This window comes from Gymnoscopelus braueri, assembly GCF_963280865.1.
Source record: "Gymnoscopelus braueri genome assembly, chromosome: 7".
NCBI lineage: Eukaryota > Metazoa > Chordata > Actinopteri > Myctophiformes > Myctophidae > Gymnoscopelus > Gymnoscopelus braueri.
The window spans coordinates 21109311-21132868 of record NC_137608.1 but is presented as its reverse complement, the minus strand read 5'-3'; the positions used below and the strand labels follow the sequence as shown (position 1 = coordinate 21132868).

The 23558-nt window shown below is 42.1% G+C and overlaps 1 protein-coding gene across 2 annotated transcripts in view; it reads left to right on the top strand.

Moving 5' to 3' along the window:
• LOC308087895 (rho guanine nucleotide exchange factor 28-like) overlaps positions 1 to 18175 on the top strand; it is a 72684-nt gene extending 54509 nt beyond the window's left edge. For both annotated transcript variants that reach the window (XM_080432126.1, XM_080432127.1), the window contains 16 exons: positions 2522 to 2772; positions 5047 to 5172; positions 5775 to 5892; positions 6952 to 7206; positions 7483 to 7559; positions 7761 to 7939; positions 8500 to 8588; positions 9732 to 9926; positions 10127 to 10255; positions 12908 to 13041; positions 13126 to 13173; positions 14103 to 14207; positions 14592 to 14756; positions 15499 to 15750; positions 16077 to 16455; positions 16857 to 18175. In XM_080432126.1, the coding sequence (XP_080288252.1) occupies positions 2522 to 2772; positions 5047 to 5172; positions 5775 to 5892; positions 6952 to 7206; positions 7483 to 7559; positions 7761 to 7939; positions 8500 to 8588; positions 9732 to 9926; positions 10127 to 10255; positions 12908 to 13041; positions 13126 to 13173; positions 14103 to 14207; positions 14592 to 14756; positions 15499 to 15750; positions 16077 to 16455; positions 16857 to 17038 (2684 nt within the window). In that variant the 3' untranslated portion in view covers positions 17039 to 18175. The remainder of the gene's footprint in view (positions 1 to 2521; positions 2773 to 5046; positions 5173 to 5774; positions 5893 to 6951; positions 7207 to 7482; positions 7560 to 7760; positions 7940 to 8499; positions 8589 to 9731; positions 9927 to 10126; positions 10256 to 12907; positions 13042 to 13125; positions 13174 to 14102; positions 14208 to 14591; positions 14757 to 15498; positions 15751 to 16076; positions 16456 to 16856) is intronic.
• Positions 18176 to 23558: the final 5383 nt, after the last annotated feature.

Genomic DNA, 23558 nt, shown 5'->3' with positions numbered 1-23558 from the left:
TTCCATACCCGCCATTTCCACCCACCGTCCATCCGGGCTATGGGACTGCAACCACGACTACGGATCCCATCGCCTGTGAGGACTCTTCACAAAAACAAATAAACAGCTTCAGTTTGGGAAAAGTGAAGAATTGGCCAATATATGCCAATGGTGGTCAATGCCCATGTGCAAACAGATCAATTGGTCAACCCACTGAGGAGAAAAATGCCAATCAGACAGACAGAATGACAGACAGAGGTTTCTTAAATTTATATTTTATATAATTATTAAAGTCTTAGGGTTAAGGCAATACCCTCACGGCCCACCGGCTTGGGAACCGCTGCTCTATTCCTTCCATTCTAAGATATTGATCAGGATTTTTTGAGCAGGCGTCGTTGTGTGTGTCGCTGTAGACGCGTACATTTGTGCCACTGCATCAACATTTGTTATAATCCAGTGGCACTGTGGATGGGATTTGGAAACAGTGCTGTCATCTATTTATAGAAGAACTCCCATAATTGAATCACTATGTCCCTGTATAAACACATTCTGCTTTCATTTATTTTATACGTCCCCATGTATATAGAACCACTGCCATGATCAATTTCTGTTGCCCCTATACAGTATACCGTTGCTGTCGGGAAGAAACCTCATATCTCCATATTTCAACCTTTCGTATATTTTCGTAAATGAATGCCCTACTTTATCATACAAGTGTTGCACAAAAGTAGAGAAAATAGCAATGTGATGCGTTGTTAGCTTGTAGATCTGCTATTTTCTTTTTAAATAGTAATGCCAAATCACCCTGTCGTGAATTATTTCTCAATAATGACTGGTGACCCGTCAGTCATCCTGCTTATTACTTATTTTCTATCAATTACTCACCCCATGAAGCCTTGAATTCATGGAGATTTCTTTGTTTTTGTCGCTTCCTAGGCCAATAATTTAATGGCCGACGGAACCGGTCATCAGAGAGGCAGTAGGAGACACAAATGACCTGCATTTGAGTCCCCTACCGGAGACTCCACCGGTCATCAAATTATTGGCTTAGGAATGCGACAAAAACTAAAAAGATCCCCATGAATTCAAGGCTTCATGGGGTGAGTAATTGATAGAAAATAAGTAATTATTTAGGTGAACTATTTGTTTAACCTTAAACCCCAGCATCCTTATCCCCACAATAACAGAAAACAGAAAATACACCAGTATAGAGCCCTGAGGGACTCCGGTCAACCATATGGGGTTTAAGTGGTTAAGTACAATTATGTAAATGTACTTACTTCCTTTCCACCACTGGTGGCAGAGCTGGTGGTACTGTGTGGAGTGGATTTGGAAACACTGCTGTCATATATTTATAGAAGAACTCTCATCATTGAATCTCTATGTCGCTCTATAAACAAATAACTGCTTCTCTATTCCAATGTGCACTCAGTGGCCACTTTAATAATAACAATAAGGTACACCCAGTTCATTAATGCAAACAACCTCAACTCCACAGAGAGTGATGTGGCTGCAACTCAGTATATAAAGTGTTGTCTGCAGAAAGGACCAAAAGGTTCCTCACTTACAGTTCCACCAACATCAGAATGAGCAGGCGACGTGATCTAAGTGACTTTGAATATGGTATGAATATGGTATGATTGTTGGTGCTAGGGAGCCACCCTCCCGTACAGCACTGGTTCTCATGTGGGGTCTGGGGACCCTCAGTTGTACTTGAGGGGGTTCCAGAGGTTCCCCAGCTAAATGACTGATAGTTATATAAATAAAGCAACACTTTTGTAATAATTAAAATAACTAGAGGGTGGCAAAGAAAGTGCCCGATTTCAAAAATAGCCATTCTACAAGCTGGCAAGTTGTGAGCTCTGTTATTTTTGAAAAAAAGAAAACATAAAAAATATATAATTTGACATGTAATCACTCAGATCTAATCGCTCAGAATAGGGAGGCCGATTTTAATATTGAATGTATGGTTGCATTCAGAGGTGGAGGAAATATTTTTATTTTTTTAGAATTTTTAGTTTAAATGCAAAGCTAAAGGTTTGCAATGGGCCATGTGCATAACTGTAGTTCCCCCTCTCCAGAAGGTGGCATATAAACATTTCCAGTTCCGGTTCCATATTTGAACTGGAAACACACAACACCAGTTCAAATCTGCTGCTGAGCCAAATAAATGAAGCTATGAGAAACTGACCCAGAACAGGACATTGTTTATGCCACCTTCTGGAAAAGGGAACCTACAGTCAGTGGTGAAAGACGATCTCAAATGTTTTACTTAAGTAAAAGTATCAATACTGCAATGTAGAAATACTCTGTTACAAGTAAAAGTCCGGAATTCAAAATCTACTTGAGTAAAAAGTACAAAAAGTATTGCTATCAAAATGTACCAAAAGTAGAAAGTGCTTATTATGCAGCATGTCCCATTTCACAGGGTTTCAAATAGTATATAAAAAAGTACAGTACTTGAGTAAATGTACTTAGTCACTTTACACCACTGGAACCATCACATGACGTGACCCTTGCATGTGTGTGTGTGTGTGTGCAGAGCTGATGCAGACGGAGCTCCACCACATCCAGACGCTGAGCGTCATGTCCGAGGTGTTCAGGAGAGGCATGCTGGAGGAGGTGCAGCTGGACTGGGACTGCGTGGCCAGGATCTTCCCCTGCCTGGACCCCCTGCTGCTCTTCCACGGGAACCTCTTCGCGGCGCTGCAGGAGCGCCGGCAGGCCGCGGCGCAGCCCGAGAACCCGCGCAATTACGTCGCCCAGCGCATCGGAGACATCCTGTTGCAGCAGGTGGGGGCGGGGCGTGGTGGTGGTGGTGCACACGCGGCATCGATTTGCGTGCATAAACATTACACGTATTTGCACACACAAAGACTTTGTATGCCCTATACAGGCTTGCCAGATCTGCTTATTATAATTTCCCCGCAAGATTTTATTTGAAAATAGCCGATCTACAAGCTCACAACGCGTCGCGACGCGTTGTGAGCTTGTAGATCTGCTATTTTCAAATAGCTGATGTATATGTTAAAGTGCACATGTGGCCCATAGTCGCTTCTTTTGGGCTGGTTTTCCTAGACCTGGTTGCTTGTTTCTCTCACAGAATCTGGCAACACTGGCCCTATACCAGGGGGGGCCCCAACCTGGGGTCAGTGGACGACCTGCCTCACGGAAATGCTATTCATTTAATTTGATAATGTGGCCCTCCCAAAGGCTCCCGAGTGTAGAGTGGAGTCACAGAGATACAAATTGTATCAAAATGGGGCTGCGTGACCTAATGCTCATCAAACTGGTGGCACTTGATATGAAAAACGGTTATATTCAGTGGCGGCTGGTGGGAACTTTGGGTGGGAGGGCTAAGCATGCGCGCTTCAGATTTATTTGGGTTCTCAAAATGCATATTTATGCTCAAACATGCTATCTTATATAGTACATGTGCACAGTAATAACTACATCTCAGAGGCAAATATTGTACTTTTACTCCACTACAATTATTTGAAAACTTTAGTTACTAGTTACTTTTCAGATATAAATTATGATATAATGAAACATACATTAACCACTTTAAACCTATTTTATACAAAGGCTATTTGAAAATAGCCGATCTACAAGCTCACAACGCGTCGCATCGCGATGCGTTGTGAGCTTGTAGATCTGCTATTTTCAAATATTTAGTACTTTTACTTTTGGTACTTTAAGTACATTTTGATGCCAATACTGTTGTACTTTTACTCAAGTACATTTTTTATTCTGGACTTTTACTTGTAACAGAGTATTTTTATATTGCAGTATTGGTACTTTTACTTAAGTAAAGAATTTGAGTACTTTTTCCACCACTGCTTTTAGGCCCAAAAACCCCAAAACCCCGTAAAGGTGTCGCTAGGAGCTTAATATCCTCAAAGTCACGCATTAAACAAGCTTTGAACTGAGCAGATTGGACCTTCCGTTCCAGAGATAATGGCCAAAACATCTTGAAAACGGCCACTTTTGCCGATTTTCGATCGCGGATTTTCGATTGAGTTTTGGCCATTGTCGCCCGTTTTTCTTTAATAACTCGGTCTAGGAAGGTCGTACGGCAACAAACTAGATACCTGAGTAAAGTTCACTTTGAGCTGCATCCAACACATCCACTGTCATGTCCGCCAGCCTTACCGTTAGATCGCTAGGGGCAGTTGAATTCTCTTTCTCTCTCTCTCTTTCTCTCTCTCTCACACACACACACACACACACACACACACACACACACACACACACACACACACACACACACACACACACACACACACACACACACACACACACACACACACACACACTGTGTTGTTCCCAGAACAAAGCACAGAAAACGCAGGTACACCTTCATTGGTCAAAAGCCAGTGAGGGCGGAGCTTGGGGGCTAAGAAAAGTTAGCCCCAATGGTGAGTAAATCAAGCAGGCGTGTCATGTCAGCTGTCAATCACTCAACTCAATGAAAGCCAATGGAAGCTGATTTGGGCTAAAAGAAATCAGCCCATTTTGACATATTTAGTGTTTTCCTTGTAACTATTTGATGCTGTTGCTGCTCTAGGTTCCACCAGCATGTAAAATAATCTATTCTAAAAAAAATATATAACATGTAATAACATTTAATAACATTTTAATAATAAAGACAATTAAAATAAAAAAATAAAAAATAAAATTAAAAAAAATAAAACTTTTTTTTTTCTTTTTTTTTTTTTTTCAATAATATAGGGGGGGGCTTAGCCCCACTAGCCCATTGATACCAGCCGCCCCTGGTTATATTGATTCGCCCTCGTGTTCCTAAATACAATTTATTTTCATTTCATTTTAGTCGCAAATGTGAGTGAAATGGTCACATTGTCGAGCCATGGGCCTATACACACCAAGACACAGATGCACACACACCCACACACACACACACGCACCAAGACACAGATGCACACACAGACACAGACACACACACACACACACACACACACACACACACACACACACACACACACACACACACACACACTCTCACTCACTCACTCACTCACTCACTCACTCACTCACTGTCTGCCTCAGTTCTCAGATGAAAGCGCTGAGAAGATGAAGCAGGTGTATGGAGAGTTCTGCAGCCACCACACTGAGGCGGTCAACGTCTTCAAGGAGCTGCAGCAACAGAACAAGAAGCTCCAGGTGTTTGTCAAAGTAAGTAGGGCTTCAACCATACATTATTCTCCTAGCGATCGTTGTATCCATTACTTTTTTGAATGATAGAGAAGTGCTTTTTACAGTTTGTGTATATCACCAAATCAATTAACTAATAGTTCATTGCAAGCGTTAAGAGCTTGTAGATCGTCTATTTTCACTATTGTTTACTTTTTGCGTATAATGACATACCATTATATTATTAAATGATCAATGTTTTTTTATAATCAATTAGATCAATTAGTTTGATTAACTGTTGCACCCCTAAAAGTAAGCTTCCTCTCTTGTTGCCCTTTTCTTCCCTCACAGCAGACAGCATGTCATGCCATGCTGTGCCATGCTAATCACTGTTGTGAAGACTTCAAATGTTTATTGTCTGGAGACTAGTGTTCATGTGCTGGTAGTTGTGTGACATTTTGGCTTGATGTATACCTTTTCTTTTGCGAGTGGTGTCGTGTGCAGAAATTAACCGGCCTAAGCTCACAACGTGTCACGCTGCGACTGCGTTGTGAGCTTGTACAATGGCTATTTTCTGCACACGATACCTGCACTCAGCGAAATATAAATAACGCTTTTCTCCCTCTCTCCATTGTTTGTCACAGCAACAGAGCAACAACTCTCTGGTCAGACGGAGGGAGGTGCCAGAGTTTATCCTGCTAGTCACTCAGCGCATCACTAAATACCCAGTACTGCTTGAGAGGATATTACAGTATACTCCCAGTAGGTGTCACTGTACTGACTTACAGCATAAATGTGAAGTGTGCGGGCACTATAACATTTCTATTATCCTTCCACTGGTGGAAATCTGCAAAGCAATAACTTGTGTTGTTCTCGTTAAGAATGTGATTTATATAACATGTTTTATAGTCAGATGCTAGTTTCATTGTTTATCCAGTATCCTATAGTTTCAAATGTACAGTTATATTATATAGATATGTTTTTTTTGTCAGAGATGCTAGGTTCACTGATAGTATACTAATTTATTTTCTGCACTCTATGTGATTTTTGGGCGGTGAAACCGCCCCTATAAGTGAGATTTGGAAAAATGTACAAATATCTTGGGCAGTGAAACCGGCCCTAAAAGTTTGTACAATTATCCTGCGCTGTGATTGGCCAATCACAATCTATTCAGGACTGTGATTGGCCAGTGTCACATGACACATGTGCATAGCCCTATGTGATTGGCCAGTGTCACATGACACATGTGCATAGCCCTATATAAGCAACCATAACTTAAAAAAAACTAAATTATTGTTTTTTTTAAGTTATGGTTTTGTCCATCATAAAGTGTGTTTTACAAAAGATAAATGTATTTATCTTTTGTACATGATTGATCGACTCCATTCAGTATTGTGATTAGCTAGCAAGACACATGCTGACACTAAGTGGCTCTTTCAGATCAAAGCATATATATTGGTTGACTCCATTCAGTATTGTGGTTAGCTAGGAAGACACCGCCCACTTCACACAGGGTGTGATTTTTTACCTTGTTTATGGACTAGAGCAGTGGTTCTCAAAGTGGATTCTAAGGACTCTCTGGGTTCATTTAGGGGGTTCTAAATTGACCCGTACAAGTATGTAACTCTGACAGTATACAAATGGAACCATTTGTATACTGTCAGAGTTAAGGCCGGGGAGACCTTGAACTCTAAAGGTTTGCGAACCAACTAAAGTTCATGCTTACTCCGATCTCGCACTCGTAAGTGGCCCTGGATAGGATCGTCTGCTAAAATGCCTAAATTGCAAATTGTGATTATAATAATAATTGTAACATTGCAGAGGGCAGCCAGGAGCACTGTGACTTGTCACAGGCCCTGGCGCAGATCCGTGACGTCATCGCGGCGGTGGACCTGAGTGTCAGCGAGTACGAGAGGGGACAGGAGCTGCAGGAGGTGCTGGCGCGGCTGGAGAACAAGAGCCTGGCCAAGCTGAAGAACGGCAAGGTGTTCCGCAAGCAGGACCTGCGGAGCCCTCACAGGGTCCTGCAGCACAAGGGCCTGGTCTACTGGAAGACGGCCACAGGCAGACTGAAAGGTGTGTGTGTGTATTGCTTTTAAAACCCATTAAGACCTTAGGCCGATTCTACAAATTCATTCTAAACCAGTAGTAGAAAAGTATATAATTATGAATGACTGTTTTTCTAGTCCTGGAAAAGTATGGAAATGTGGGTGAAAGTCTTGAAAAGGTCTGTACTAGGCCAGTACAGGAACAAACTTTTTGTAGCTTTTGTAAGGGAATTCAAAGACATTTAGAAGACGCACTATGTCTAATAGAAACCTTTCTGCATTTCTGCCCTCACTCTTCTTTCAGACACCTTGGCTCTGCTGCTCACTGATGTCTTGGTTTTCCTGCAAGAGAAAGACCAGCGCTTCGTATTTGCTGCTGTGGTATGTCTTAGGCCGGAGAAGAAACGGGCTGTCTTACGATCACAATCGATTCCTTTTCACAATGTCCCTCTGCGGAAGGAAGTGTTCTGGGGTTTATCATTCACTCTTTCCAGCGGTGGAAAGTAACTAAGTTCATTTACTCAAGTGCTTTTTTTTGTGGTACTTTTACTTACTTGAGGTTTTATCATCCAACTCTTTCAGGACCAGAAGCCTCCCGTCATCCCACTGCAGAAACTGATCGTTAGAGAGGTAGCCAATGAGGAGAGAGGGATGTTCCTCATCTCAGCCTCCTCTGTGGGACCAGAGATGTACGAAGTGCACACGTCCACCAGGGAGGAGAGGAACGCATGGATGAGACACATACGACAAGCTGTAGAGAGGTGTGTGTGTGTGTGTGTGTGTGTGTGTGTGTGTGTGTGTGTGTGTGTGTGTGTGTGTGTGTGTGTGTGTGTGTGTGTGTGTGTGTGTGTGTGTGTGTGTGTGTGTGTGTGTGTGTGTGTGTGTGTGTGTGTACTTGTATTACTATACTTGTGAGGGCCAAATGTCCACACAGGTATAGCAGAATCTGAGCAATAGAATTGCCGTCTCTCTTTCCTGGTCCTCACAACAGAAACGGTTGTTTTATGGTTAAAGGTTTGGGGTTTGGAGGATTAGGCATTTAGAGAAAAGAATATTGCAGATCTTCTAGCTCACAACAACGCGTCGCAGCACATATCTACATTGTGAGATTGTAGATCTGCTGTTTTCGACTTTAAATGGCAAGAAATTGTCAAAAAAGCATTCATAAAATTCATTAAAATGTTGATGTCCTGAGAAGTATAGTACTGCAAATGTGTGTGCGTGCGCATGCGTGTGTGCGACCAGCATATGAAGTGCATGTACGTACTGTATGTGTTAGTCTAAATGTGACCCTGTTATGTCTCGTGTGTGTGTGTGACAGTTGTCCTGAGGAGGAGGAGAGGATTGCAGAGACAGAAGAAGCCAGACGGGTAGCAGAGCTCAAAGTCCAGAAGATACACAAGTTCCAAGGTCATTAACCGCTTAAACCCTATTTTCTAAAATGACGTGTTGATGCCACGTGTCAAGCTTCCATTTGGCTTTTACAAAATTCCTATTTCTGAAAATAAAACAAAAAATCATTCAGTTCTCGCCCTGATGAAGACCTTAAATAATAGTTCACCCCCAAAATGACTTTTTTTCTATGGATTAGTCACCCCATGGAGACTTGAAAAAAGTCATTTTGGGGGTGAACTATCCCTTTAACTGGTTGAAACAACACAGCAATTTTTATATTTTTATATATTAATAAAATATGTTTTAACTTTACTTCCTCTCCTCCACATTTTTTTAGTGCTCGGATCTCCTCTTCCTTTTTAAGTCTACATTCCCGCTGATCATAGAAGCACCTAAAATACATTTTTGAGACATTTTATCTGTGTTTTTTTTCAACATAGTTCTTCGTGAGTTTATGTAATAGTGAAATGACACAGATTATAAAATTGTATTTATTTCCCCCCGGAAAAAAAATGGAATGTCATATTTCAGTCATCTGAAATGTTTTAGTTTTTGTCTAGTTTTAGTTGACAAAATATCATAAGATTTTAGTCGACTAAATCTACAGTTGATTTAGTCTTTTTTTGGCAGTCCTTGATGGTGTTATGCCTGATTTATACTTGGCCTTGTGCCGAAAATAGCAGATCTACAAGCTCACAACGTGTCGCAGCTATTTTCGGAGCGAGACACGTGCGACGTGCACAACCAAGCATAAAATGACTGGTCTTAAGGTCCTTACACACCGGGGCGATTTTTTCGTGCGAATAATACGCTTTTTTTTAAAACCTTATAAAGTCAATGCAAGCGTACATGGCGCGAAAAAGCGGAAAAGCGTCTTTTAATTATTTGGAACATGTCCGAATTTTGCGTATATTCGCCACATTCGCCGGTGTGTAAGGACCTTTACTTCTAATGGATCTCCACTAAAACTAACATTTTAATCTACGTTTTATTTGTTGACGAAATTGTCAATATATTTAGTCATAGTCTTAGTCATCGTAGCTTAGTTTCTTATTTCGTTTTTGTTTAGTTTTCAAAAGGTAGTCGAGGAACATTTTTCGTCATAGTTTTAGTCGACGAAATGAACACTGTTTTTCTTTGTTGGATGTGTTTGTGCAGAGTGTCTGCTGGGTCAGGACCAGCGTATCTGCAGCAGCCTGGAGGAGAAGCTGCAGCTGTATGCTGAGCTCACCCAGTTGAGCCTCCGCTCACCAGACTCTGTGACGCAGCAGCGCCACCTCCTGGTGACACCTGACAGTGACACTGAGGCGCCGAGACAGGCAGCAACGCTCCTGACCGCTGCTCTGAGAGAGGGTGAGGAAGAGGCATATTATGCTCTATGTGTTTTTGTTGAGTTGTAAACTGCACATAACAGACAAGCGTACGTAAATACATACCAGGGTCTAAGACGCAATAGATCAAAAAGAGTAAAGAAATAATAATACATAACAGATATTGTGTGTGTCAAAAGGCTTTTGTGGTAACAGCCTAACAGATGCTTGCTCTTTCTGCAGTGGAGAAGCTGATTTCCATTCTGCAGGCATGGGAGGACCGGTCTGCACAGAGCCAGAGCTCTCCTGTCCGAAGACCAGAGATCTGCAGCTACAACAGCCACGGCAGCATCCACGAGTCTCCATCTGAACGTCAGACATGATTCTACTACATTCTACTATTACATTTTCACCACAATTCTGATATGTTTCAAGTAGGGTGACCACCCGTCCCGAAATTCGCAGGACAGTCCCGAAATTGGACCCTCTGTCCCGCGTCCCGCACAAGCAGGGCAATGTCCCGAAAATCAAAGTTATGGGGAAAAAAAATAATATATATATATATTTTATAAAAGAAAAAAAAAATCATTACATTTTTAAGTTAACTTGCAATACCCTCTTATATCTGTGAAATACTATTCTTGGATAAATGTAATTGGTCAATGCTGTATGTATTTGTGGAACGCCATTGGTTGGGGGGGAGTGGGGGTTGGACCAAAAAACAACAACATCCGCGACTCCGCGTCCACACTCCACAGGTCACAGCTGACAGGCAGCTCACGCACACACAGGTACAACAGTGCGGACTAGTGTCATCGCTGCGCGGAAAAAATACAAAGCGAAAATGGAGGAAGCAGTGGAAACTCCTGCTGCTAAGAAAGAAAGGCTCTGCTCATATAACAGAGACTGGGAGAGTAAATATACATGGTTGATATCTGTGTCAAACGACCCAAACAAGGCAGAGTGTACGATTTGTCGTCGGAACTTCACTATCACCCATGGAGGAGAGAATGATATTAAGAGGCATGGTGACGGTGAAGCTCACAAGAAAAATGTACAGCAAAGAAAGGCCAACACTAGCTTGACAAGCTATTTTTCAACACAAAAAGACAGCAACACAGATAAAGTCACCGCAGCGGAGGTAACTATAAACCCATTTTGTTTGAATATTTTATTAGGCAGAAATATTTTTTTGTTTTAATAAATTGGTAAATTCAGGCAAAAATATGAATTAAATAACATAACCCTAACCTAACTCCTAATCCTAGCCCTAAAACCAAAATAAAGAAACCAAAAACTGGGAAAAAAACGAACCCAATCCGCCCAGAACCGCGAAAAAAACGAACCCAATCCGCCCAGAACCGCGAAAAAAACTAACCCAATCCGCCCAGAACCGCAAACGAGGGGTCCCGTGAAACGGGTTAATCTGTCCCTCAATGGGCCTGTTTGAAGGTGGTCACCCTAGTTTCAAGCCATTAAGGGATGGCAAACTCATTTTAGCTCAGGGGCCACATGGAGGAGGGCCAGAGGGCCAGAGGGCCGGACCGGTACCGGACCGGTACCGGACCGGTAAAATCATGGCATAATTACTAATAATAAAAATAACAACAACTTCAGATAGTTTTCTTTGTTTACTTTACTTAGTCTTAGTTAGTACAAGCACATTCTGAAAATGTAAACTTCACAAATAGGGATGGCCAAATGGAGACATTTTATTAACCGTTTACCGTTAGCCCTTACCGATTAATTAATCGATTACCGTTAAGAAAAAAAAAATTGTAAAAAAAAAAGTGCCAAAATAAATTTTATTTCTAGTCTACACAGTTTGTTTTGTGTCTCCAGCAGAGTTTCTAGTGTCTCTATCTCTCTCTGGAAGAGGTTGCACATGAACTCTGCAGCCGCACTGAGGCGCTCCAACACAAACAATACCAATACAAAGACGAGGAAGAAGAAGAGGAAAGTGGAAGTTACGTGTGGTTGCAGGTGTAGACTTGGCCAAAAAACTATTAAAACATATTTGGCAAACATATTTTTTTTTTTTATGCTTTGCAAAATCATCTCGCGGGCCGGATTAAACTAGTTAGCGGGCCTGATCCGGCCCGCGGGCCGTATGTTTGACATCCCTGCTTGATTAACTCATGCAGTGCCAGACTTATTTCTGGCTGTGTTGTCCCTGTGCCAGGGCCAAAAATACATTGTAAAAAAAAGTACACAGGAGCCGAGATACAGCCTTTTTAAGTAATAAGTTAAACAAGAAGTGAATGGAGTGGCAAATCTTCAAATCATGATATCTTGGGTTCTGAACGTTTTAAAAAAAAAAAAAAAGAAATAAATATATAATTTTTCATATAATTATTTTGGGGACGTTTTAGACATCCATGGCACTCTGGGCTTATGATATATTGGACATCTTAGACGTCCATGGCACTGAAGGAGTTAAGATGCAAAGTAAAGAAATCCCCATTGTTAACGATGAGAATGTACAAATGGAACCGGGTCCATTTGGTTCCATTTGGACACTCCCTGAGTTACAGACCTTAAAGGACCACTTCACCCATTGTCAACCTATTTTTCATATAATTGCTCCTCACTAATGCTCATTACAACACATGGCACCATTTTCTGTCTACTCACTCTGTGTCTCAGAGGTTGGCTGCGGATAGTTCAGAAACCGGGCTGCCAGTGACAACAGTGCAAGAAAAGGGTGAAGTGGTCCTTTAACTACTTGAACCCCGGCATCCATATTCTGGCGGGAACATTAGCCCAAAATAGCCGATCGCCTTGCGACACATTGTGAGCTTGTAGATCTGCCACTTTAGGCGAAGAGATTTGGTGTAGACGGAAAAAGTGGTCAAAGTACAGTTGTAACTTAAGTCCAGTTCTCTAAGACTACAGGGGTTTAAGTGGTTACGGGTCCATTCTTGACCATGCTCCACTGGACTCTTTGTTTGAACTGATTAAACTTCTTCACAGGGTACCAGAAATATTAAGTTTCTCTCTTGGTCTCTCTCATCGTTCCTACAGCAGACTACCTGAGCACGTTGAGTGTGAGTTCCACCTCTCTGGTGTCAGACAGTGAATGGACAGGACCGGATAGCCTGCTGTGGACCTCTGCAACTGACCTGGGAAGAGGCGACTCAAACGGAACACACTTGAAGGTTCACCTATTGTAATTTACTTCCGAAATGTACGGTTCTTATGAGTTGCTGCTTATACGTTTGCAATAACACAGTCTCCCATAGGTGGCAGAGAGCGTCCAGAGTCTGACTCAGCTCCTCTACAGTATGCAGGTAAGAATATTAATGCCAGGAAATGACTGCAGGAGCACATCAGTGTTTGCTTTGACCCTGATAATTGGAGAGGGGAAAGGTTGATTGTCCGATGAATAGGAAGTGATAGCTGATAAGTCCTTTTGAGGTTGAGCTTGACAAATAAGCAAGGGATAATTGTCAGAGCGCTGGTCGTTGTTGAAAAATAACCCCCGACAGGATGATTAAACACAGAGGCGGAGCCGAGGTGTTTAATCATCCTGAAGGGGATTCTTTTCAAACAATGACTAGTGCGCTGACAATTATCCCGCTTATTACACGGCTACTTAATAAATACATTAATAAATTGACCCAAAAGTAACAACAAAACAAAGTATTTCCTTGCTGTAATGAAAGTATTCCATAAATGGCCGTCCACCCAGCGCAACACGATCGCCTCGGAAAACAAGGAAGTGTTGATCAAATAGAATACATTTTCGGTTGCTGCATCGTCTATTTCTCGCTTCGAATGTTTTCAAAAACATTCTTGAGAGCAACGTTTAGTTGTAAATGATATTGTGTGTTTGTTTACATGGCTGTCATGTTGGATACAGCATAACATTCTAGTGGTGCAGCAGGTGCTCTGAGTATTTGATTAGACAACGGTGTGTAATAGAGCTCATCGGTCATTATTACACTCACAGTGTGTCACTTCATGCCGCGCTGTGAGCTTGTACATCTGCTATTTTTTTTGCATTTTAGAATAATCTTGAAAGTTAACTACTGATTTATTCGGCATTTGTAGAATCAACCTCAGGTCTTAATGGCTTAAGTGGTAAATCATAATATATTTTTTGTTTAAGTTTGGGTCCCGACACCAAATGTGTCTTTTGGGTCTTGAGATAAGAGTTTGGGAAACAGTGCTTTAGTAGGTGTGGTGTTGTCATCTGTGTCCCTCTGGCTGTGTGCAGGCTGCTGTCACCCTGCAGGACAGCTCTTATGAGATCCACAAGTTGCTGCTTCAGGAGGGAGACCGACCACAGCTCCGCACATCTGTATCGCTCCAAAACAACCCAGTACGTCCACTGACTGATACATCATTGTTCAGATGCTATTCATAGGATAATCACACACACAGCCTTTATTTGCCTGATTTAAGGAAAGTACCATGGTTGAAACCCAGCCACCAAGTTCCTGCAGATGATTTGGTAGAACTCACGGCTCCCTTTGATAAAAAATGATTGATGGAGTTTAACCTCTTGTTCCCTAGCGTCCCTATTCTGTGGCAAACAATCGCAGAAAATAGCCGATGTACAAGCTCTGAACGCACCGCAATTCGACACGTTGCAGGCTTGTAAATCAGCTAATTTCAGATGTTGGTGCTGATGGGAAAAGGAGCGGATCTCTGTAAACTAAGTATATAAAATAGGTTGTTTAAGTCTGTGTCCTTTGTCATCCAGGATCATGAGAAGCAGAGGAGTCTTGACAGGCGGAGAGAGGAGGTGGAGAGGAAGAGTTTGGAGAGGAAGAGAGAAGAGGTGGATGAGGTGCAGAAGCTTCATGTGAGGCTGAGACAGGAGCAACAGCGTTGGGACAGAGAGTGTCTGGCCCGGGACAAACAACAGGTAAGCAACAGGGTTTGTACACCAAATGCAAATCTATGAAGCAGCTATAATACTATTGACTTGCCTTGCCAGTTATTAACCACACATGAGTACAAAAAGCATCACTACACAAGTATGGGATGTTAATTGATGGAGCGGCAATGCGCACATTTACACAGATTCATGAATTGTAGGTGAGTATTAGACGATGATCTTATTAAGATCTGATCTTAAAGGGTAGGCTTTAGAACGTGTCCATGAACATTCATTATGCATTCATTTGATCATCTGAATTTAGTCTTTGGTAGGCCTGCCTATATGCGTTCGGATATGTGTGTTTGGGATTGAAATGTGAAATCCTGATAAGCGTTGCGTCGTCCACGCACTCATAACATTCTGAGTGCGATGTTATTATATTATAATAACATCAATCATACAGTACCTTCCTTCAACCAACTGTCCCAGAGCTCGGTACTGTCCTTGGTGCTGAACTCTCAGCTCTCAGCTCACCTCGTTGGCTACGACAGTCTGATGGGGCCCCATGTGACACTCCACATGCAAATAGCATCATAGCATTACAGCACCTGCAAGTTTTATCCACTTATGCCCTGTTTTATCTACCAGCTCACACAATGCGTTGTTACAATTTAAAAAAAACATTTTGCTTATGCTGACATGCCCAACATAAGGATGTCAAGTTGAAATTGGTATTGTGTATTTGTTTATCCCTGATGGCCAACATGAACCTTCTGTGTTCTCACAGGGCGAACAGGAGAGTCTGCTAGAGCAGCGTGAGCAACAGTGCCTCCTGGAGGCAGAGAGGCTGCGCTGCGAACGCAAGGAGCTGGAAGCCCAGCTATTGGAGTACGAGCAGAATTTAGACATGCTGAAGGATGGCCAGAGGGGCGTGGCCATGGAAAGGGAAAAGATTGAAGCCCAGCAGAGGCTACTCCAGACCTGGAGACACAACCGCCAAAGCAGCCTCCCCGTTATGATACCCATGGATGGTTACCAGGTAAGAAACAGAAGGTTACAGCCATAGAGAGAATGTAATGGATGATAGAATGAGTATAGCCAGGACATGCATTTCTATCTTGGCATTAACCACATGAACCCTTGCATATCTTTTCTGGGCATGTCATATAGGTGAATATTTGGCAAAAACAGAATACATTCTCAGAAAATAGCAGATCTACAGCTTGTAGATAGGACATTTGGTACAGAAGGGAAAAAAGAGGGGTCCAACTAGAACCCAGGGGGAACCCTGTCAACAAATCGGTTTTAAGTGGTTAAGGTTCATTCTCTTCTGCATTCCACCCGTTGTTCACGTCCTCCTCACAGGGAAGCAGTCACAGTCGATCAGGCAGCCTGGACGGTTCAGTGTACGAGAATGAAGCCTTGCTGCTCCGCTCCTTGCAGCAGAATCACCTTCACCACCACCGCCACAACAACAACCAGCACCATCAGAGTCTCAACTCTGGGCCGAGGAAGAACCAGGACAGCCCGACACACAGCCCCGGCCTCACCCCCAACCTTGGCCTGAGCTCCAGCCTCTATAACAGCCTCAACACCCTGCTGAGCCAGGCGCACGGCAAGCCACCCCCAGATGCTGGTCTAGCGTACCCGCACTTCAACAGCAGCCACGGCTTCCCCCGTCCAGTCAACACCCCCATTCACTCCCTCAGCAGTGGGTTCAGCTCACAGCAGCGGAGGACTAACAGTAAGTATACATACTTCACATAGCTTTCCTGTGATGTCCATTAACGACTTTATTATTGGTGAAAATGTCCTAACATTGCAGATACACAAGCTCAACGCATTGCGATGCAACACGTAAGCTTGTAGATCGGCTATTTGTCAAGCCATGAAGTATGAATCAGTGGTTCTCAAAGTGGGGTCCTTAAAGGGGTTTCCAGGGGGTCCTCAGCTATCAATGATTGATAGTTGGGAACCAAATGGACACTTACAGGTCTATAACTCTGGGAGTGTACAAATGGAACCAAATAGACTCGTTAAGGGGGGTCTGTGGCCTAATATGCATGCCAAACACAGGGTCCTTGACATGAAAACGTTTGAGAACCACTCGTATAATAAACGTGGCCGTATTCTGTCTCCTTTTAGCAGACTTCAGCCCCCCATCGGAAAGGTGTCCTGTGCCACCGTGGAGGTCGGGGATCACAGACCTGTATGAGGACTACCCCACCTCCGCCTCCCTCGACCCCCTTCTTACTCCACAGGCATACCTCTCTCTGGAAGGACAGAATGGGGAGGACGGAGGAGAAGAGAACATTGTGTATCTATGAAAGTGTCTTCTTGAGTACTGTGATGGAGGAGTGAGCAACGCATACTGCCTTATATAGAACTGGACTGAGAATATTGCACCTGCTCAAGCCGCGCCCGAGAAAAATATGTGTGTGACAGTGTGCAATTTTGCCTTTTGAGATTGAAAGGCCAAGATATCATTTCTAAAGGGTCATGGTCACCATAAATTCTCAGCTTAAAAAAGTGTAATATAACTTGTCTCAATTAAATTGATATGTTTTTAGTATGCAGGCTATTTAAACCAAGTGACTTCGTATGGCAAAGTTCTGCTCACGAGACACACCATTGGAAGTTAAAACCCAAGTTGAAAAAAAAAACATTCCTGTCAGACTACCTTTTTAAGAGATTGGTTCCTTCCTTATCAGACTCTGTGTCCGCCACTGGAGTTGTTGCTATGAGCCAACACTTAATGTGTAAAAACAGCTGTTTTTGTGCACGTGTGTGTGTGGGGGGGGGGACTAGTCTTTAATTAACTGTATAATCAGATGAGGGAAGGGGCAATGGAAACAAGCAGACATTTGCAGAAAATACGTGCCTTCACTTTGTTGTGACCACTCTTATTTTTTGTTGTGTTATCAAACCTTAAATGTCTGTGTCCAAAAATCTATTTTTTTAATCTATTTGTCTTTGTAACTCAATGTCTATTTCTGCTTCCCTTGTCAATATCTGTAGTACTTTGCTGACAGAATTACTAGAATGATAATTTATACTTCGCATGTCCTTTTCCCCCATCCAATGTAACTGGTTTTCAACGGAAAATGTTATTCCTTTCAGTAGAAAATCTGTTATAAATAGTATAAATTAGGCTTAAAAGTCAGGGACCAGGAAATCAGACTACCGTATGAGTGTACTGTATATAGTCACATTTTGTTCATAAGAGCACTTACAAGTGAACAACCCAAGCCGTTAGGCCTATGTATTAGTTAGCTTATTTAAAGCACAGAAAAATATTTGAGGGACCATAGGCCAAATGAAGAATACGTATACATTACTGTATTCATGTTTAATGTGTTTAGTTTTATGCAAAATCTACCTATGCACACTATGTTAAAGGACACTTAAAATAATGCTTTTTGGGTTGTTTTTGTCACTTAAGTGCCAAATATCCAAGAAGTGAATCTTGTAAAGAAAGTTAGCATTGTTTATTTATTGTTGTGTAAAAACTGCTTCTTGCACTGTCTACATTAATATGTCATTGTAATCTTTATAATCAAAACTGTCAAGTGCCATATTAACTATATAAAATGTTCTACGCCACTGTTTAGTTTATTTTGATAGATTAATCGAATAGGCAAATGTGTCATGGAAGGCTATTGAAGATTTGGCCTGATGCTGAGCTTCAGAGCGACTTTCAACATTGCACACCATAGAAAGTGTGTCTGGTGAGAGCCTGAGCTATTTACTATAATCATGCGATACTGACTGTAGTCTTTTACGAATAGTGGATTTGGAAATGCCTCAGTCTCCTCAATTGTTCAGCAATAGTATATAATCAGGCATGTATCTGCAGCAGCCTTTTGTGTTGACACTCGTATCATTTGTGCTTTCCCACTGCAGGGCCTAAAACCAATCACTGAATTAAGCCTTCCCAGAGGAACGCTTTGGCTGCGTTTAGCACTGTTAGGAAACCAAGACGAAAATTCAACTGCTTCGTGCACAAGACATTCTTAGAACCATCCTACGGTGCAGTGGAAAAGCCCTGTTGGTCAGCTGAGGTCAGCACTTCAGGGTTCCCAGTTCCCACACAGTCTTACCAATGAATTTCCAAAATATCTAACCCTATAGCAATCATTCAGCAAAATTGAGCCTCTTGCTCCAGCATGCAATGCCCAAAGACAGGCAGTGTAATAAAAATAACAGAATGGTGTACTAGAAGGTGGGTTCCACCATACATCAAGTGAATGTGTTTCAGTTTCAAAATGGGAGGTTTCTAGGTCTGTGGGGAGCTGAATCTGTGTTTGATGTTGTCAAAAATCCATTCAGAGACATTCAAATGTATTGTTGATTCTACGTGCGATGTCAGAGCCAACACAGACTCCTGAGTCGCTGCCCTCCACACTGTCCTATCTAACATCAGGGTCTTGAGCTCTGCAGTGTTATTAGCTAAGCTGTGCATCCAGCCCTCTACGTGTTGTTAGCTAAGCTGTGCTTCCAGCTTTCTACGTAGGTGGTGCGCTGCTTGCCTTTCCTGGCTTTGCACTGGGTTAGCTCCCATAGTGTCAGTTTTCTTGCCTCTAGTTCCGGGGGCCTGACGCAGTGCCCTGCCACTCATCCTTCTCTCTGACTTTGTCTGTGACCCGTGGTAGGTCCCCATAGAGGTCCACATTTCTGATGTCCATCCTTTTGACACCTAGTGCCAGTTGTAGCATTCTTGTTTATGTAGCACTGCTAAAAACACCCAATTACTTAAGGTAGGGTAAGTGATTTTCTTTGGTTAAAATAAGTGTTAAATAGCTCTATACTCTGATAGTACTCACAGCTGTATAGTGTTTGTTCAGTAAAAGGAGTCTCCTTGTCTCTCCAGCTCTTTATATAACAGAAAATGCATTTTCGTTTCAGTTTCATTTCCAATTTTATCCAATCAGGATAGAGAACTCAATCAGGATATAGATTAAACAAGTGAAATTGGAAGTGATGACACTAAGAAATGAGCAGGCAAAATTGGAACACTATAAAAATGAAGCTTAAAAATGTGTACTTTCTCCTGATTGGCTGAGATTTTGACACCTACCGGAAAATGTATTTTCTGTTTATTAAAGAGCTAGAGAGACTCCTGTTACAGAACAAACACTCTAATGATTACTATCAGAATATAGTGCTTTAACCTTTTAACAAAATACTTTTTGTTTTAACCCAAAAATATCACTTACCCTACCTTTAAGTGTGCACTTATAAATTTAACAATAACATATTAGTTAGTTGGTAAAATGCAGGGTGCTTAAAGCTAAAACCAATACATGCTTAAAACAAGGCCGACAATGCCACCTTTAAAGGTCTGGTCCTCACAGTTAAACGTTAAAAGGCAACACAGGTTCATATGACAACTTTGGATTTAAGGCAAACACTTAAAACTGAGGCAAAATTGAAAAGGTGAACAAGGTTTTATTAAATCAACCCTGATACAGTGGCATCTAAAATCGCCCATAGAAAGGAATGCCAGCACTCACTTAAGTCCATTTAGGCTCTTATTTATTTAGGTCATAGCTCCCCAGCAACAGTGTCAAACCGGACGTTTCGGCCCAGAGGCCTTCTTCAGCGTATAATGACATCACACTGTTTTTGTGTCACTTATAAAGGGACCTTGGTGCAACGCACAGAGCGGTCCGGGTAACAACAAAATATTTTAACACAAAAGGGTCACTATAAAACAGGAAATACATATATAGAAAAAGAAAGAAAAATAATTACCTAGAACACATTTTTTTAGCAGTAAAGCGGCAGTTTTACAACCTTAGTCTGTGCGAGTCCCTCAGTACTCCTTCATAAAGACAAACTCAGATTTCATTCAAGACTTGCACATTTATAAAAAATGTAAAACACATTTTTTAAATACCGAAGTATACACAGTGTCACTTGAAAAAGAGGTATTAATCATTCATTGTCACATCATCAATTCATTGCTCTACAAAATAAACTCATTTCACTCTCAAGTGGTATGCTCTATCTGTTTTACACACAATAAATACTATAAGAAACAACCTAATAAAAGTTCTTAATTTAGACCTTTAGGGTGTTCTGTTTGGAGAGAGTGTATCCACCATGCCTCTCGTTGCAATAGAAGTTTTTCACGACCCCCTTAAAAAAGGGCAATATTGCCTCAATACCCTGAAACCTTAAAGCACAGACTTCATGTCCCACCGCATTAAAATGTCTAGCAACAGGTGATTTTTCATCCTTGTTTCTAATATTACTTTTATGTTCTGAAATTCTAACTTTAAGTTCTCTTTTGGTTTTACCCACATAACAAAGGCCACAAGGGCATTTTAGCAGATAGACCACAAACTTAGTTTTACAGGTGATGATGCTTTTAACATCTATCTTTTTTCCTGAATGTGGATGCAATACATGATTCCCTCTGATCATTACATTGCAATGAACACAGTTGTAACACGGAAAGTTGCCCGTAGGCAAATCTGACATAAAATGCTGTGGTGGAACATAACAGTCTGCCCTCACTAAAGAGTCCCTCACATTTTTGGCACGTTTGTGTGCAAAGATGGGGGGCTCCTTGAAAACATGACCCACATTAGGATCACTCGATAACACATACCAGTATTTTTTCACAGAATTCTTAATATCAATGCACAAAGGGGATTAGGTAGTGGACAAAACTATCTTTGACTCCCCTGCACGAGCAGGTTTTGGAGTTAACAAGCTAGACCTCTCTTTCTCTCAAGCTCTCTGTACATTAACACTCAGCACTTTATCACTATAACCTTTAGTTTTGAAACGATCGAAGACCTTAGCTTGTCTAAAATCGCCCAAACAATAAAAAGCCCAACCAACTAAAATAAAAACACAATACAAGGTGGAACCAGCCAGTTGGAGGGGGGGGGGGGGGGGGACAGCAGCGTTGATGGCACCACCTCGCACACCAGTTCCGATGTCCCTGTGGAGGACAAGGAGGTACACCAGTCACATTCAAAGCAACGTAACAGTTCTATCTAGCTTAGCATGAGATGGAGACCACAAGTATTGTTGTCGGTTTGAAGACTTACCGGCAAGGCAGAGCTATGCTCTGCGGTGATTGTACGTCAATACTCGGGTCGCTTCCTCCTTCTCTCGTTCCTCCACAGGGTACGATGTGGTCCGTGGATCATATGGGTGGTCAGACTGGTCACCGTCCTATATCGCCTCTCTGGTTCTGGCTGTTTGTACACCCCCGTCTCGGCTGGTCCGTCGTCTCCGGTGCGTCCGTTCCCTGGCTCTCCCTTTTGTCCATCCTGGCCTCCTCGCCGTCACACCAGCAACCTGGCCTAGGAACTAGTATATACTGGGCCATTAATTTAATCAATTTGCATGGTTTGGATATTTTTTTGCTGGGTTTACTTATTCACTTCATTTGCGTATTCATATTATTTAGATTTTCATATTTGCCGTTTAGGGTTAGGTTAGAGCCCCTTTAGTAGACCCTTAAGCCTCCCCCCATTTGGACCCTTAATCCCATTTCCCAGTTAAAATAACCCCAATAAAAACAATAAAATGTTTCAAAGATATTCCACATTTTTCAAATTCTCAAGATATGTTTTTTAATGGCAGATCTACACGTTGTGAGCTTGTATATCGGCTATTTCAAATAGCCAATGTATATTAAAAGGGCGAAGGGCTCGCTTCTTTTGGGCTTGTTTTCATAGACCTGGTTGCTTGTTTCTCTCGCACACTGGCAACACTAGCCTTTATGTCATCTCACGATGGATAGCGACAAGATGATCCTACAAAGAGTGTGTTAGTGGATTGCTGGGAGCAAGAATCGAACTGCATGAGTTTTGGGTGGATTGGTAATGCAAAGGCAGGAAGTATAGGGCTAAATGAACTGGAGTACAGTCCCACAGTGACAATCCCTCCCATACCTCCCTGGCTATTTACATGGCCGTGTGTTGACCTTGGGGTACAGCAGGAAATAAAGAGCAAGCCAAAGTTTACTCCAGTGGGGTACACAGTCCAGACATATTGTGAGCAGCGGTATCCAGACTCAGTGTTCTTATATACAGATGGCTCCAAAGACCCTGTATCAGGATGTGCAGGGTCAGCTGTGTACATCCCAGTAAGCAAGGTAAATATTAGGAGAAGACTAACAGGCCATGTGTCTGTATATACAACAGAGTTGGTGGCGATAATCATAGCCTTACAATGGATAGAAGAAAAAGGAATAAACAACAGTCATAGCGTCGGATAGCTTTTCAGCATTAGAGAGCGTAAGATCAGGGAGATCTGCATGCCGAATGGACCTTATAAATGAAATATATATGATTTTGTTTAGAGTAGGAAAGAAAGGAATAACAACACAATTCCTGTGGGTCCCAGCTCATGTTGGTGTGGAGCGAAATGAGCATGCAGACAGCCTGGCCAAACAAACACTAAGATTTAGACAGATAGACATGAAGGTACCATTAAGTAAGAGTGAAATCAAACCAATGATCAGGGCTTATACCCCGTCAGTGTGGCAGCAATACTGGGATGAGGGGGAGGTTGGAAGACACATGTACAATATCCAAAAGCAGGTCGTTACTGAGAGGGTGGTGGGCTGGAAGAGGAAGAGTATCATCACACGGTTGAGAATTGGACATACAGGGCTGAATGATTCACTACATAGAATAGGGAAGCACCTGACAGGGAAATGTACAGAGTGTGACGAACAAGAAACAGTAGAACATGTACTTCTCCAATGTGGGAAATACAACAGTGAGAGGAATCAATTATATCAGGAGTTGGAAAAGGGGAAACATCATGATTTAACACTGTCAGGTCTCTTAGGGAAAGCAGCAGGGAAGATATATGTTA